At 34.0% G+C, this 18,400-nt stretch overlaps 1 protein-coding gene across 1 annotated transcript in view; it reads right to left on the minus strand.

Annotated features, from left to right (window-relative positions):
* Window positions 1–18,400, minus strand: part of LOC129219295 (probable E3 ubiquitin-protein ligase HECTD2) — a 122,376-nt gene that overhangs the window by 60,708 nt on the left and 43,268 nt on the right. The window contains exon 3 of the mRNA XM_054853637.1: window positions 1,974–2,306. Coding sequence (XP_054709612.1) covers window positions 1,974–2,306 — 333 coding nt within the window. The remainder of the gene's footprint in view (window positions 1–1,973; window positions 2,307–18,400) is intronic.

Genomic DNA, 18,400 nt, shown 5'->3' on the forward strand with positions numbered 1-18,400 from the left:
TTAGTTGGACAGCTTCAGAAGTTTATTATAATAGTTGTATATGGATATAATCCTAATACTTACATTCCAATTACGGAAAATAACTTATCTTTCATTTACATTTTATTATTCTTAATTATATAGCATATAGCACAAAACATTTTCAAGAAAAAAGCCTTGTACATTTTCTCAGAAGAGGCAAAAAATTAACATTTAAAGAAACAATTGTTTAAAACAGATATTGAAAAGAAAAAAAAGTGACCTCTGCAACTCAGAAAGGCAATGTCGGACATATCCGTTTTGATTTGGAACTAAGATTATAGAATTCCATTTCTTCTATCTAAAATGTGTAAAACATATTCTTGTCTGAGCCATTAAAAGAAAATCTTAAAACAAAAACTTTTGTTTTCATTTTTCATCGCTAAAAACTAGTGTTTATTTTTCTGTCCATATTTTTGCATTTTCATTTACTTTCCAGCAGGAAAAAGTTTCTGCAGTGAAAATTTTAGTCCTGATTTTTCACTGCCTGTTCAGATGCTATCTGTCCTAATTTTTTTTCCACATCAAGCATATTTTTTTTAAATAGTCGAAAATGCGGGGGGTTTTCGCCCTGCCAGCATGCGGCCGAGTTTTCTGGACTCTGCCTGGTTATCGACTTTTCGGGACTCGACTGTGTGAATATTTTACCATATGATTGAATATTGGTGACTAGATAGCAAATTGGTCCCTAGAATTGGTTTTAGACATCATTGATGTCTGCCGTTTTGCAACAAGTGAATCACTGACTCTTCCACATCTTCACACACGTAATTGCATACAAATTCCTTTTGCTGTTTAAAAGGTGATGAGTGGAAAATAGGCCAATATGAGTTACCGTTAAGGGTTTATGTTACATTAAAGGATATAATATTCTTTAGCCAACAAGAACAGATTGGGTAAAAGTGTTCTTCCGCAAGATATGGCTTATAATGAAAGTCAAAAAAATTATTTTTCAAAGCCCAAAAAATTTTCAAATCCTGTTTGATTTTGTACTTTACTCCATTTAACCAGCAAGCACAATTATCTGATGATTATAAGGTATTTAGACTACTGATGGACTTATTTCTGGCAATCGCATTCGTTACTGCTGATAGTACAGAACTGCCTGTCAATTCATCAGCTGTGTACATTGAGCGAGATCGGCATTAATCGAGAAGGCATCCCTTATTTTGAGATATTAGCAAAAATATATTTTTGGACGTTTTGGCTTTACCTTGTAGTCTGCGTAGGGCCTCGAATAGTTTATATCAATACTATGTAATCTCCTGTCGATTAGAAAACAGCGTCGAGTGTATTACATCTGCATTTTTGGCATACTTGTGGATTCAGGTTTATAACGTTGGATTACTGATTTACCTGAATTTTCAGCACAAAGGTATTTATTCGTTATTTATTCGTTATACTTGTGGATGCTTTCATAGTGCTCGAATCTCTCGTGTAAGTGTAACTAGCTATAAAGTGTACTGAGATTCTGCCGATGGTTCAATACAACGATTCTGATACACTTTTCAAACAGCTACACAAGTATCAAACTTCCTTGAATAAAATGGTGATTTAAAAATCTATTGTCTTGCTTCTTCGATACCTATGCAGCGAGAACAGAAAATGAGACAGGGTAGACATAGCAATAAGTTTTAGCGAACATTGCTGTTTTAAAACTTCTGACGAGCTTTTTATTTCCTGTGAAAATTTTACACAGAAAGCAAAGAGTTTATAAACTTAAACATTAGCAATATTTGCTATTTCGTAATACAGTGTAACCTGTGTAAGTTGACCACTTGCGGTGCACTACTTTAGTGGTCAACTTAAAAAGGTGGTCAACTTACAAAGGTTGATTTATATGATAAAGGCTAATTCCGTGCCTAAAAAAGGTGGTCAACTTACAAGGGTGGTAAACTTCACAGGTTTTATTGTATAAAGAGCTTAAGATTTTTTTAAAAGGGGAAATTGGGTACCTGAGCTGCCTTGTAGTCATTTCTTTCGTTGGGTACATGATGAGATTTGTCTGTAAGTCATCAAGAAGTGAAGGTTTTGTTACTGTAGATGTGGCCGAACCAGCTAATAAGGAACTTCGACCATCTGAAGGAACGTAAGCCTGTTGCCTTGCTTCGCTTCGGAGGGTCACTAATTGACCTTCCCCACCTTGACTAATTGGAGGTAAAGAGACATATACAGGCGTCGAGTCTGGAGAAGAAGGAGGCAGAAGAAGGCCTGTGATGTACGTATGGATGACTCCCAAGGTATCTGTAATTAATGGTCCAAAACCGGTAACTTGTACAATTTGCCTGCTTGTCGTATCCTGTAAAAAGAAGCCGTTATTGTAATTTCCAAGCAGTAAAAAAAAAAAAAAAAGTCATGCATTTTCATTAAATAAGAAAGAAAAATATAACCAGAAATACTTATTTTAGGATTAAAATAATAATTCTAAATAGTTGCGTTCCTTATAGGCGCATTTTAAATGGTTGAAACCCTGTGCGTTTTCAGAGGAAAGGCTGAAAACTTGTGAGCTGTGCAATAGATCTTTATGAATTAGAGATATGTTAAACATGCTGTTTGTGTTAAAACAATCTAACGCTGCTGAAAAAACTTTTTAAAATTGAGTTTGATGCAAATATCTTTTTCAGATTTTCTTGCTTTTTTTTCTATTTTACTATAAAATTCTAAGTTAAGCACACAAGCCAAACTAAGCAATGATTAATCGTTTTGAAGAAAGGAGAGCGAAGTGTTAACTACGTTTCGAATGCAAAACCATACACAAAGAATCTCGAGGAATCTTAAAGTTCAAGACAAACAATCAAAATACCCTTTTTTTTTCATAATAAAAATTTTTTTAAAGAAACTTTAAACCTCACGTATAGCCCTGGGTCTGAAGCTATCCTGAACTGAATGTTTTTCGTAATTTTCGTTCAAAAAAGCAATTTACAACTTTTTTATCAGAGACTCTTGAAGTGAGAGCCCGAGATCTTTGTTCTAGGACGGGATAACCAAGTCCTGGTAAAAAAAAAAAAAAAAAAAAAATCAACATACAAAATTATAATATCCTTACATTTCCGCAGACAATGTCTACCAACAGAGTTTCCATTGTAGCATCTACACTGTTAAAACTACAGGTTGCATTCGGCACCTTTCAGGGGTGAAACGCTTGTTCACCAGCGGCACCCGATACGGAGCCGAAATAGCACCTCTAAATAGGGTGAAAAACAAGCACCTTTTAAAAAATAGGCAGCCGGGGTGAAAAGAATGAACCTTCGGAGAGAGAAATGGCACCCTTACTGTAGATCCTTCTCCCCCCTCTCCCGTATTGTGTGCGTTTTTGAATACAGTTGTGTATTTTTTTTTTAATAGTTTTGTTTTGATTCATGATATTCTACGTTTTGGACATTTTTCACATTGCATGAATTCAGTACTGGAAATGATTAAAACTTGTAATTACAGCATTTAATCATATTTCAGAGTTTTCAACATAGTTAAGAAGTGCTCATTGCTTTAATTCATTTGATCGTGCTCTAACTCAGTGTTTCTCAACCTATTTTGACCCACTGATCGGTAAAAGCAAATGAAAAACATTGCAGACTTGTGCAATTTTTATCCTCTTCTTAAAAATAATTAAAATAAATAATAATAATAATAATAACTCTCGGGTCTTTAAAAACTTGTGAACAAATTCTGCGAACTGATGTTTTTTTTTTTACAAAGTAATATTAAAAATGAATAAAACAATAAATATCTACCCACTTTACTTGATGTCAAAGAGTTGTCACAAATATATTTAAAGTTAAAGACGAGTAATAATTTCAATAATCATAGTTAAGTTAATGATCATTTGTGAGAAATAACCGCACCGAAAGTAAAGTGTAGAGGTAATTATGAATTACTTACATGAAGATCCAACAATATTCTGGGATATTAAAGTTACGGAAAAACAAAATCGTTTCTCGAATGTTCAAAATTTCAATCAAGAGTAAAAATAAAATAAAATGCACATATGACATTTTTCGACAATTGAAAAACCTAAAGAAATTTCTAACGCTATCCAAATTTTAACCGCTAACAAGAAATGATTCAAACACTTGAATGAAAAAGCAAAAAAAAAAAAAAAAAAAAAGCTAGACGGAGAGAGATTTTTTTTTTATTTTTTGCGAAGCACAAGAATCATTTTTATTTAGGTTCTCACTTGTTGATTATGGATAATCTTATTGCGGTTATTATTTTGGTGATTAAATGTTGCTTATCGAGTAATCCAGAAAATAATGATAGATATATTTAGTAGCGTTTTGAATGATGGAAATTTCACGACAGTAACGGTAAACTGAAACTAAACAACTAACGGTATTACGGTACCGTAACGGACTAACGGTATTAGAAAAGCAGTAAACGTACTTTTAACTATGTTTGAAAGCACTAAAAGCTACAAAGTGATTAAAAGCTGTACTTACTTGTTATTTTAAAGAATTATCCTAGAGAAGTTGAGATTTAATCCATTAGTGTACTTCATTCAATGTGAAAGACATAGAAGGACACGTATAGATGCAACTAATCATTCGTCCGCCATATTGAAGTGGTTGAATGGTGAATGTACGCCGGAAGCGCATGCGCCAGCGAGTCATTTAGCGATTGCTTGCTGTTTTGGCACCCCTGTCTGCGATTGTCTGCTGTTTTCGCACCCCTGCTCTATTTCCTGGCTAAGCATGGCACCCTTGGGCACCATGCTTTCACCTTAGGGGGAATATATTCACTCGTCTGGAATCCCTGGTTATAACAGTGTATTAATTTTCTAAAGATTATGTGGTATAGAATTCTTTTGACCAGTTCATCAAGTCGAAATAAAGTGACTAATTTTATTCCTTAGAAGCATAGTGGCTTTGCTTCATCTCCCCTACCCTTTTATTTTTTCAGCCAGCTGAAAAAAAATGCTGGGACCCTCAAAAGAAGTCACTGTACCTCAAAATGTTTTAAACAAAACTAATATGGTATAACATTTATTGATGTATCTATTTTATTCGAGATCTTTATTGAGCAAAAGAACATGCATATCGAGTCTATAAAAGCTTGTTTAATAATTTTAAATAGAATACGAGAGTTCATGCTTTAAGTTCATTGCAACTTTAGTGGATTTTTTTTACGTTACTGCTTTTTCAGATATTCAGACAGTAAAAACAACGAAAACAACATTTTCGAATTACCTTTTCTCTCACAACCAAGATTGACCCTCCAAATATTTTTTTTCTAACATTTACCAAGCATCAAGTAGCATCCATATCAAAAAATGATCATACGGTATTCACTGCTTTAGAAAAAAAAAAAAAAAAACTAACATATAATTACGTATTCACGACCTTAAGCTGTGAATTGTACTCGAGACAAAAAAGAGAGTTAAGAAGAAAGACACTGCCTTTTTTTTTTTTTTTTGTTCTCATTGTACCACTGACTTATCCTGAAAGTTTTGCAAAAATTGAATTCCTCAACTATTACACCCGCACTCATTTTGTTCAGAAAAAAAGAAAAAACTCACAATAGTACTTTTTGCAGCTAGTAAATTTGAAAAAAAAAGAAAAAAAAAAGAGATAAATGAAGGGCTTGCGAAAAATAAGCAGTTTTATTCTCTGAGTTTAAAACCACTTAGTCGGAACAGTTTCGAGACAACAAGAGAATTTGTTTTTCTTGATCATAGAGGTTGAAAGAAATTAGTTTACCGATAATTCTTTCACCCTTTTCCAGCGCCATTTCATGTCCTCAAGCGCCCTTTAATTCAGTGGTAATTATGGTTTACCAATGCAGTAAAATGACGCTGATTACCCTTCTCCTATTTCTTCTCTCTCAGTTCAAACTTTTGCAAAAGCAGTGATCTCTGCACTTATTACCAGAGCCCATGGACCAATTTTTCTTTCCATAAACATACAGTGCAGTACCGAAATTATTGCATACTTTTAACGTCTTATGGTTTACCATCGAACGATTAACTATCTTCACCTGACGAAACAATAATGAAATATTAGCTTTCTGACCGCCAAAAGGAATTCCAGCCAGGTTGAATTGCGCCAATTGAGATAGAGGATATCACTGACAGAAAAAACTGAATCCTAAGTTATTACTGAACTGGATAGAAATAGCTTTTTATATGGAAAGAAACCCGAGCTGATAAGCGTTGCTGGCGTGTAATATTTAAAGATGTTTCTATAAATATATTTTTAACTAAAACTTTTTGCAGAGTTGGAATGTTTTACCCACTTTTGAAATAAGCTTCTCTGACCTTATGATGTTTTAGAATACGTTTCATATACGTTTATGATTTTTTTCTTTAATGAAAAGTGAATGTGGGTCAAAGCGAAATAGTTAGAATAAAGTGCATTTTTTTCAAAATGAACAATTTGAAAATTACAGTACGTAAAGAGAGAACAATATACTGTCAACTCTCAATAGCTCGAAGTTCCAACGGACCGGCTAAAACGTACGAGTTTGGTAGTTCGAGTTATGGGAAGTTTCCACAACAGTCTCAAGAGTTTGGGATTCAATGACAACTTTGAGATAAAAGAATATTCGAGTTATAAGCTTCGAGTTATCGAGATCCGACTGTATTCTATCAGATAGCTAGTATTGAAACATTATTTTCAATTTTTGACAATAAATTTGTGCTTTAAAATAAAAGAGAAAATTATCACTTTGCCCCACGTCAGTGACTACGTGACTAAATAAATAAACTAATGAAATTATCAATGAATGAATAAAGATTAAAAAAATTAATTGATAATTTAATAAATATTAGAATTAATTACTATATGATGAATAAATAAGTGAAGAAATAAATGAATGTTTAACAATTTATTAATAAATGAACTATATAATGAATATTTACATGAATTTATAAATTAAGGAGTAAATAAATGAAATAAGGTATTCCTTTTTACTACGTATGCATTTGTCAAACTGTACTACACAATTAATGTCAACACATGCTAAATATTCAATGAGGAAATACTGCACTAAACCTAAGTAGGTCTGGATTAAAATTTAAAATGGTTGTAATAACAAGAACTTCTGATTTTATAAGTTTTTTTTTATGTACCACACAGTATTATAATACTAATGAAACATTTTAAAATTACTTGTATTATCTTGTACCTTGATTGTCAGAGGTAACTTAGTTTTAATTGTAATTAAGTACACGTTTAATAACGTTGTTAAAATATTGCCATCGTTTAGCTGTTAAAATAATGTCATTCAATCTTTTTTGGGCACAGTGAAAACTTTCAATATCTTAACTCTGCAACTTATTTTTACCATTTTTGCTATTAGAAGTCCTTGACATCCAGAATTAACAGTTGAGAAAACAGAGGTCGTGTAGGATACACGGGGACACGCTGTATATTTTCTTTTTTCAAGCTTGCTGTTTTTTTTTCTCCCAAGTTTAAGCAACCAAACTCAATGACACTTTCAAACATGCAAATTTTACGAGATTTTTTTTCCCCCAAGGGTAAAATGTCAGAAAATCGAACGTGTCGAAATTAAGCACGCTCAACGTTGTCTGACAAAAAGCTTTAATGTTTAAGTATGTCATGAATAAAATAAATATAACAATTGAAGTAGGCCATATTACATTTTGAAGAAGACAGCGCAGCCCCGATGAGCATCATGTTACCTTGTTTGAATAAAATGTTTGATCAGCCCTTAATAGATGAGAGTAAGGAGTGATGGGACAATCTGAACAAAAATATTTCCTGAATTTTTTTTTCTATTGCCACAACATTGTAAATTTCAGACTATATTAGGACATTTTAACAAGTTTCAAAAATATAAAATGGACGGCAATTGTTACAATATTAGTTGGAAAAAAAATTTTTGAAAAAAAAAAAAAAAAATAGAACCGACTTCAAAATTGCTCTAAAAAGTGAAAAATAATTTTATTCTTTAAACACCATCGATAATACTTTTAAACAAATTTTTTGAAGTTGCCGCAAAAACAAAAAGTGAAATCTAGTGTGTTGTCCGTTTATCAGCAGTTGAGACTTGGCCACGCCCCCAACACGTGGTATCGGAAGATTCTATATGCGTTTTTTGGGGATGAGGCTTCAGACCAACACTGAGAAAGGTTGCCAGTTGGCCATCGTTATCGCAATGGAAGAAGACTAGTGTTCTATGATTTTCTAAGAAATCACCTCCCACCTTCTCTCTCGAAGAAAAGGTGTGCTACATTTGTTAAGATTTGCAGTGTATTTCTATACGTTTCGGATTAATTTATCGTTGATTTTGCAAAGGAAATCCTAAACTTTCTGTTTTTCACACTAACTAAACATTTTCTGCAAACAAGGTGAACAGTTACAGGTGAAATTGGAACGAAAATGTTTCATTCTATTATGCTGAAACTTTCACGGAACTCAAACGTGGGTTTTAACGCATTTTCTAATTATAAATCTCTAATCGCATTTTGTTAATTTTGCTGGTCAACCATATCTCACCTTATTTTCGATCCAATTTTCTTCTTTAAAGCGTTTTTTTTTAAGTATTACACAGTAGTATGGGATAAATGAACTACTTTTGCAATATTTCGAACTGTTTTACTTCGCATATAATGAAGAATTAATACATTTTCGAATTGCGTTTGTTGTTACTTTGCGAGTTCGACCCGTTTAGAAAATAATACGTAGAATTTGTGAAGTAAACAAGCAAAAATTAATACCAAACAATCTTTTAACCACTGCATTGAAAAAATAATAAAAAAAAAAGAAAACGACAGACGACAACTTTAATTTCGAATTTTTCTGCAAATATTTCTATGTCACCTCGTTTTTGGCCCATTTCAAACAGTCAATATTTTGTGAAAAAAGTTGGGTTGATGTAATATAGAGATAGTATGAAAAATTATTAAATGCCGGGCTGATGAGTGCTAATAAGCACAAAACTGCAGTCCTCGGCTGGAAATGACACAGTTGGCGGAGTATTTCATGTATTTCTGCTTTAGCCCTGGCTAATGGGCGGTAATTTACTGAATATACCATGCCTTGCCAGCAATTTTCGAGATGAACCGAACCATTGCTTCGGTCACTCGGCTGGTCAGTGCTAATTCTGCATTAGCTACCAGTTTTTTTGGCCCTCTTGGCTTCCATAAGAGGTTTTCCATCTCCAGCTCAGTCACTTTCCTATGCCGGGCTGATGAGTGCTAATAAGCACGAAACTGCAGTCTTCGGCTGGAAATGACTGAGTTGGCGGTGTATTTCATGTATTAAACTACTATTTCAATTTCTAGGCACTTTATTTTTAATCTTTATTTTTATATTTTAAAGCGTACGAATAATTTTGGAAGCCACAGTAAGTAAGTTGCACTCTGTGTGACACATTTCAATACTTTAGTACTATTTTTTTTTTCAATATAACTTTTATTCTTCAGAAATGAAAAAAGGAACAAAACAAAAGTTAAAGCTTTTCACATGCCAATATGATTATCTACAGAATAATTGAATAAGTGCCTGAAACAACGTTTTATGTTACTGTTTTGACCTATTTATTTTTGTAAATACGAAAAAATGTATATGCTTTTTTTTTTTTTTAAGTTTTTGCGATTACTCTGAAAGTAATGCAGTTCTTCCAGTACTTTTACGGAACAACGTTACATGTGATGGTAATCATAAAATAGGCAAACATTTGTTGCCCGTATTCTAATACAGCTCTGAACAAGGACGGATATAAGGGAGGGGCGATCGCCCCTTCCTTGAGTCGAGATGCAGAACTCTTCCACGGCATATTTTTGATACTGAAGTTGAAAATTGTTTTAGCCTATCTTCAATAGTTTTACGAAGCTCTTGCTGTCTGGAAAATGAAATTGTTATCTTAATACTTTAAAGATAGGGATCCAAACTTTATATAAGAAGTATTTCAGAGTTCCAAAAACTCAATTTTAGACGATTTTAGTAATATTAAACAGGGTTATAGGGTTCAAGGGCTCTTCTCAGGAAAGTTTCGAAAATTGAAGTCCCCTCCCCCCCGCAAAAAAAAGAGAAACTATTATGGTACACCTTTGATGGCGTTAAGGTAAGGGATGTGATTTGGTACACACTTCTGCAATTTTGTAGAAAAAAAAGTCCCCTCCCCTCCCAAAATAACTGAAATGAGACGATCTTTCATGGTGTTTGGAAAAGGGGGGGGGGGGGGAGCGGAGGTTTGTGAATTTATAAAAGGGAAAAAGTGTGAAATCAATCGCCCCCTCCTTGAATAGTCTCTGGATCCGTCCTTGACTCTGAATGTAAAAGGCGTAATTTTTAGCAAGAAACGTTGCTATAGTCAACCTATTCAGTTGTTCAACGTATCGCACATTGCTCCCCCCTCCCCTCTGCACCATTTAGGTGAGCTAACTTAGCGATTTTTGTGTCGAGAAAGAGCATTAAATTTAGAATTTAAATCAGTAGCCGGTGCGGTTTTCCAAATTTTGAATTGTGTCACTTTCCTTGCCAGTAGGGTGCAATATGATTCTTTGTTAAAAACATACATGATCTTAAAAATATTGTGACTAGCGCTATCCAAGGGGAGGGGAGAGCCGGTCTTTTCCCTTTAAACAATTGTTAGTGCGATTTTGGTGACTTAGAGCAAATCTAAGGAGCCGTTCACAAATGATATTACGCTTGAAAGGGGTAGAGAGGGAGGGTTCGGGGTTCATGAACTTCTGACAGTTAGTCCCAAAGGGGAGGGAGGGGATTACAAGAAATGTGACTTCACACATTTTGGTTCAAATAAAAGCGTTCGTTATAGCAATATGTTCATCGAACATTGCGTGAGATGTGACGAGGGGAGAGGGTAAGGTGAAGTGTAACATCCTTTATGGACAATCCGTGTGGACGTTGAAATACTGTTGTACTGAAGTGTTATAACTAACTTCGTTTCTGCCCCCCCCCCCCCCATAGAAACGAAGTTAATTAGCCCCCCCCCCCCCGCTCTGGCAAATACTCGCCCTGGGGTTACTCGTCATCTCTTAAGAGGGCCCTACCGATGAACCTATAATTTTAAAACAGTATTCGAACCAAAGTCACTTTTTATAAAGCACCGAAAATTATTACATATTTCTAAATATTAACATTCATGCAATACATAGAGAAATAATCTTGATTTTAATAGTCAATTGCATTAATATATTTAAGATTGATTTTCTTTTTCTCATTTACTTTTATTTCTCACATGTAAATCCTTTCTGGAACAACTGGTCAGTCCCCGCCTTTGATTCAACCAGGTTTTTTTTTTCTTGGAGGGGGGGGGGGGGGCAACTTTTGTTCGAATAATGTTTTCAGCATTTTTTAAAAATAACTGCTACTGTAGACTTACTGATAGTATATCCACTCTATATGATCTGAAATTTTGTACAATCCATACAGAAGTATCAAAGACCCAGCCCCTGAGAGCTTCTGAGTCATCTCCACCCTCAAGAAAAGAGAGAGGGAGATGGAGAGAGATATACTAAGTCTTCAAAAAGAAGGCAACCCTTAAGCATTTCAATGCCACAGTCTGTATGGCAATGAAATTTTTCTGCCCCCCCTCCCCCCTTTTTTTATCAGCGCACTTGCAATTTCGAATATAGGACGTAAGTGTTTAAAAGGATATCGTTCAAAATTCAGAAAGCCTATCCTTAATAGAAATGTTTCATTTGGAAAACAAAATATCTTTTTTTTTTTGTAAATACAATATTTATAGTTCTGAAATTTTCAGTTTAAAAGGTAAAGATTCCCCGTAGACAACAATTATGCGAAGCTAGAAACGAAAGGAAAGAACGCAAAGACATTTTCGCAAATTTAAATGCCCGCCAAAGTTAGGGTTGTCTCAATTGCAAGCGGTAGCGATCACCCCCGCGCTAAAATTAGCTCTGCTTTCGGGAAGGCGTGCCGAAGTGTCTTCTCCTTATGAATGCACAATAACGATGCTTCGTTCATACTTTTTTTAGAAAATCATCCAAAGTTAGGAACGAAACATTTATATCGTTACTCAAATATGCTGTTATCAATGCATTATGTATGTGGTAGTGAAGAAACTAGGCCTGGTTAAATTTATAGTTGTAGTTGAATTATGGCTGAGAATGAGCTTATCTATCGTTTTTGCGCCAACTTCAAAAATTTTGTTTAAAAGTATTATCGATGGTGTTTAAAGAATAAAATTATTTTTCACTTTTTAGAGCAATTTTAAAGTCGGTTCTATTTTTTTTTCAGAATTTTTTTATTTCATTCTTTTTAGTGTAAATGTAGATATTTCAGTAAAAGTAAGAAGTTACCTAGTAAGAAGTTCGACTCTATATCACTGTTTTGCTTCAGAGAAGCCTTCATGCAAAATTATCATTACAATTACTATTAATGTTACCGTTATATGGCACCAAACTTTTATAGCAATGGGTTTTATATTTAATCATTTAATAGGGAAATTACATGAAATTTACTGTTTTTTTGCCCATAACTTTTTATCTTAGGAACAAATATGGTCAAACAAAGTTGTGGGACCTAAGTTGAGTCATCCCCTATCCATTAAAAAAAGAATCATCAAAATCGGTTCACTAGGTGAGACGCTGTGAGTGGACAAAAAAAAAAAAAAAACATACATACGGATACGGTATGAACTGATAACCGCCTCCTTTTTGAAGTCGGTTAAAAAAATTAAATAACAATAGCATAACGTTAAAATCCATGGATAATTTTCAAAAATATAATAAAAAATGACAAGAACAATGCATCGCTCACGAAATAAGGTGGAAATAACATTGATAATATCTATTTTATCTAACATTGTACTAATAACACAGAAAAATAAATGTTAACGATTTTTTTGTTCCTCAATGTACTTTGGGTGTTTCTTATAGATTTCTAGGTGCTGAAAAAGAGTATGTTTGCAAAAATTTTCTATCACACCCTCCAATTTTAAGGAATTTTATTTATAAGATTTGGATTATATAGGCTATCTTATAGCAGTCACAAGTTTACAACATTTTAATTTTAGATGCATTTGATCCATAGACACATGTTTTTTTTTACTCATTACAACATTAAAACATGTAACAAGGAAGTAGAAACCAAATTCACTTTGATAAGTTTTATTTTTGCGACTTTGGGCAAATGGTGCTAGTCGTTCCGCATCATTTCGGTTTCACGCAAGATCACGGTAGTTGAAGTTGTTTTTCGGCGCAGGGAAATGCCCTGCCATCGGTTCCCATAGCTTATTCTTGCATATTGAAAGAATCTTACGAAAATATGAAGATATTGCGTCATGAAATTGACTACTCACGTCAGAATTGGAGCATACGGGCAGTTTTTTAATTAATTACCATTTTCATCGATCATCAAGTAGATTATACAAAATACTGCTACTCTATGTGGGACAGCAGGGCAAAACATGAACATTATATCAAAAGAAATTGCCAGAGCGCAAACAAATACTGCCAGGTGAAAAAAAAAAAAAAACTCAAAACGTTCCTCTAATCGATAAAAAAAAAATCTCCCACCTTTACACATAAAGCTGGAATTGATGAAGAATTTCGTTAAAGTAATGGATAAAAAAGGGGGGTGGATTTCAATATTTGTAGGAACAGTTCCCATCACTCACTTATGCAAAAATTAAGGAGCGTATTTTCATTGACCCACAAATATTAAAGCTTATGAAGGAACAAAATTTTGAAGCTAGTTTAGTTCATTTGGGAAAAACAGCAAGAATTTATTTAAAAAATGTTTTGACAGAATTCTTAGGATATAATAGAACTCCTAACTATGAAACATTTCTTAAAAACAGGTTGAAAAGTAACAGAAAAATAGGATGTTCAATGTCATTGAAAATTTATTTTTTGGCATCCCACTAATTTTCCCCCCTGAAAGTATGGGAGTTGTGAGCGACGAGCATGGGAAGCGCTTCCACCAGGATATTTTCTGCAACTGAAAAGCGATATCAAGGATGGTTTATTAATATGCTCGGGATTACTGTTGGAATTTTATTAGTGAAGTATGTGATAGAGCCAATAATCGAGACTCCGCAGTTAAGGCATTTACAGCTACATAAAGAATGAAATTTAGGAAATTTTTTACGCGAGTATCATTATTTTCTTCATCAAAAATCTCTTCCATTCTTCTCCAATTTTTTAAACAATGTATATTTTTATTTTTTGGGTTTTATATTAGTTTTAAACTTTGTAATTGTTTATACAAAACGGTAAATGACAAAATTACTTTACACGTGTTGAATAAATGTCGTTAAATTGAGATTTTTAAGTTTCGGATTTTTCAAAAATCTGTGGGTGATGAATATTTTTACTGTCATATTCTTTTTCAACACCCCCTAATACATATAAAAGTCACTACTTACTTACTAAAGAACAGAAACCTTGTTAACCAGTGTAATAAGTCCCCATGAAACGAGAAATATGTCTGCTATCATCCATTTTTAGTGGGACAACTTTGCAATAATGTCTGTTTTATCAAAAATTAGAAGAATCAAGCATAATTATTCAGTCTCATTTACTAAAGGGAGGAATCGGCTTTCCCGGAACTGTGTTGTTACTTCCCTTCCTTTAATCAAAAATTTTAAAAAATGGCCTATTAACATAAGCATATTGCATTTTACCCTTAACTGCTACTGTATAAAAATTGATTATAGATGCATAAAACATTAAAAGCAATTAGGATAGGATAACGTTGATCAATGAAATTGAAAATTTACTTCGAAAAAGTATTTGTGTGTCGTAAAAACACACGATAAAAGTTAAATTTTTGAATTATATGGAAGCACTAAATTGAGGGAAGAGCTGTATGGCCTATCAATTTGACGAACTCGATGACGAACTTGACAGTTGCTTTGTCGTAAAAATAACTGATGAAAAGTGGAGTAAAACTCACTTTCAGCAAATCTAGCAAGGTAACTAATTTCTTAACAGAAATAATAGCTCTTCGGGAAATATTTCCCGTTAGCAACTCAATTTTCATACCTAACTCGATTTAAATGTGAACGAATGAAATCTTGTCCATTTTATTAACTGAAACAGTCAAACATCAGTCATAGTAAGAGATCCAGCTGCAGAATTACTACGTTCATCGAGTATGAAGTCAAAATCAAAATTTTATATCAAATTCTGAAAGGGACAATGTGTTTTGGCTAGGTTGCCTAACAGAAAGTGCCCGCAAGTATTTTTTTATCAAATTAATATTATTTGACCTTTTGGGTAAAAAATGACGAACTTGTTATTAAAATAAATTATGCTCTACTTCAAAGAAATATACCTAGAGAACTTGAAAAGTAATGGTTGCCGTTGCGCAACTGGCCTCTACCTATTCGCAGCCAAATATAAACGGGTACTATTTTGGGACGTTTATACGTTCATAAAGTATTATATATCAAACTAAAGATCATTTTTTTCTGAACGTGATAAACTGTAGTTGCCTACGTAAAAGTGGCAGCACATGGGGGTTGCTAGCAGTTAAAGATTGCTAAGAATGAAAGAGTTAGCGCTTTGCAATATTTGTTCGACAAAGATGGTAATAGTCAGTGGTACAAGGTTTTAAAGCCATTGCGAATGCGTCGATTTCTAATGTTCTCACTGTTGAGAGGAGATAAAATAGAGGGAGTGAAGACTTTCATTACTGAAGCAAAGATCCCAAGTCATGTGATATATTTTAAAGCAAAGCATTGGAAGAAAGCAGGTTTCTTTCGCTACTTTCACGCAAAACGTGTCAACCATTCGTCTTTGTTGAGTCACGTGTCTGGCGCTCTTTGCCTCAGCTTTTGCTATTAGCAAATGATTGGACTCGTTCCCTCCATTTACTAATTCCTGCTCTAAGGATATCACCTCTATTCAGCTGTTGTGATGTTTTGGAGCTCGTAAGACACGACGTTAAAAAAATGAAGTGTTTCCTGTGTAATAATAACCATCATTTAAAAAGTGTCTTTTAGTGATATTGTTTCTACGAGAGAAAAAAAAGTTTTCAAAATATAGCATTTGTTTATTAAATCTAAACTGCTTCCGACGCCAGGAGAGAAAAAAAACGAAAAAAGGGGCGATATTATATCATTGGCGATAAATAAAAACCACGCCATTTGACGACTTTTTGCGTAATTTATGAGACCTGAGTGAATTGGAAATTAGAAAAGTTTTTTTTTTTTTTTTTTTTTTTTTTTGCATCCGTCGAATTTTTCACATTTTCGTCGCTTTTAGGCTGAAGTAGATGCAGTTTTTTTTTTACAAAATGGTCGTTTTTTCTTAATTTAGACTAAAATAGTCGTCATAGTCTGCAACAATTCAAAATAGTTGCAATAGTCGCTCTTTTACTTGCCAGTGGCAGCCCTGTCTGACATAAACATATGATTGTCTTATACATACCTGACTGTGGTGTCATATTTTTTCAAATATTAAACATTTATTCTAATTTTATAGACGAGAGATATTTTACCTTTTATTGAGGAATGCATGTTGTATGAGTATGGGATTTTAAATGTAACCACACAAAAACTTATTATTTTTATTTCTTTTGGAGCATTTGAAATTCGTTTATTACTGCTTGCACTGTTGGTTGAGAACACTAGCAATTGACGCATGCGCAATGATTTTTAAAACTCAGGGTATATCCAGCTCAACCATGAAAGGGGCAGGGGGGCAGGCCTGGGAGGCCCCGATAGGAGGTCACTCTGACCTCCCGAGATTCTCCTTATTCGACAAATTTTGTTTGACGATATGGCAAAAATGTCTTCATTCGGCAAAATTTGTAGATCCATTTGGCAAAATTATCGTCATTCGGTGAAATTTGAAGTTCCATTTAGCGCAGTGAATGTTTCCGTCCTCCTAAAAATAGAAGTTCGGGGCACATCTGGGCAAGTTCATCATTTGGGCAGTTAGGTGACTGGTCTTTTGCCCCACCCCTCTTCCACCAAGATTTTTGAAGCAATATAGTTCTAAATTGATAGCGGTATTAACCCAACTAAACACCAATTTTTCTATTTTTTTTTTTTGGAGGGAGGGGGCAATTTCCCTCCTTTGCCCCCCTCTGGATACGCCCGTAAGGTTAACTGGCTATTGCCATCCTTGTCAAACAAATATCGCAAAGCACTAACTCTTTCATTCTAAGCAATCTTTAACAGCTGGCAACACCCATTTGCGGCCACTTTTACATAGGCAACCTTAGTTTATCACGTCCAGAAAAAAAAACGATCTTTAATTTCTTATATAAATGATGAATATACTTTATCATTATATAAACGTCCCAAAATAGTACCTGTTTACATTTGGCTGCGAATAAATAGCGGCCAGTTGCGCAACGACAATCATTACTTTTCAAGTTCTCTAGATATATTTTTTTTGAAGTAGAGTATAATTTATTTCCATAACAAGTTCATGTTTTTTTTCCTCTAAAAAGCAAATTTTATTAATTTGATAAATACAAATACAAATACAAATACAAATGTGACGACCAGCAACAGGCACTGGGCCCAGCTAGGCTGGTCCTAGTCAATTAATTAGTCCCCAATGAAGATCAATGGCCCTCTTAAAGCTATCCACTCCCTTGCTCATTACCACCTCTTCCGGTAAGCTATTCCAAGTGCCCACGACCCTGCTAAAGTAGTAGTTTTTCCTGATTTCCAAGTTAGCCTGAGATTTAAATAGCTTAAAACAATGACCCCTTGTCCTGCTTTCCCCGCAAAAATTTAATCCATTTACATCTTTCATTTTGATAAATTTAAATAACTGAATCATGTCCCCTCTGACTCTCCTTTGCTCCAGGCTATACATGTTAAGCCTATTAAGTCTGGTATCATAATCTAAATCTGAGAGTCCCCTTACTAATTTAGTTACCCTTCTTTGAACCCTTTCCAATACAAAAATATCTTTCTTCAGATAAGGCGACCAAAACTGAACAGCATACTCCAAATGAGGTCTTACTAAACTCCTATATAAAGGCAGAAGAACTTTCTTAGATTTGTTTGAAATAGATCTATTGATGAACCCAAGCATTTTGTTGGCTTTGTTACTAGCAATACTGCACTGTTGACTAAACTTGAAGTCCTGATTTATAAAGACACCCAGATCCATAACATTTTCTGCCTGATTTATGACTGAACCCTGTAAACGATATCTCATACGCTTATTTCCATGACCTAAGTGTAGCACTTGACATTTCCCTACATTAACTGCCATACCCCATTTATCTGCCCACTTAGTAATATGATCTAAATCCTCTTGCAGCTGTTTTACTTGTTCTTCATTTTCGACAATCCCCATAACTTTTACATCGTCAGCAAAACAATTCATGCTTCCAGAAATATTATCATTGATGTCATTCATAAATATAATAAACAAAAGAGGCCCTAAAACTGATCCCTGAGGAACCCCACTTAAAACATCACTCCAATTAGAATGATTTCCTCTCACAACTACTCTTTGCTTCCTACC

The sequence above is a fragment of the Uloborus diversus genome, chromosome 3 (genome assembly GCF_026930045.1).
Source record: "Uloborus diversus isolate 005 chromosome 3, Udiv.v.3.1, whole genome shotgun sequence".
Lineage (NCBI taxonomy): Eukaryota > Metazoa > Arthropoda > Arachnida > Araneae > Uloboridae > Uloborus > Uloborus diversus.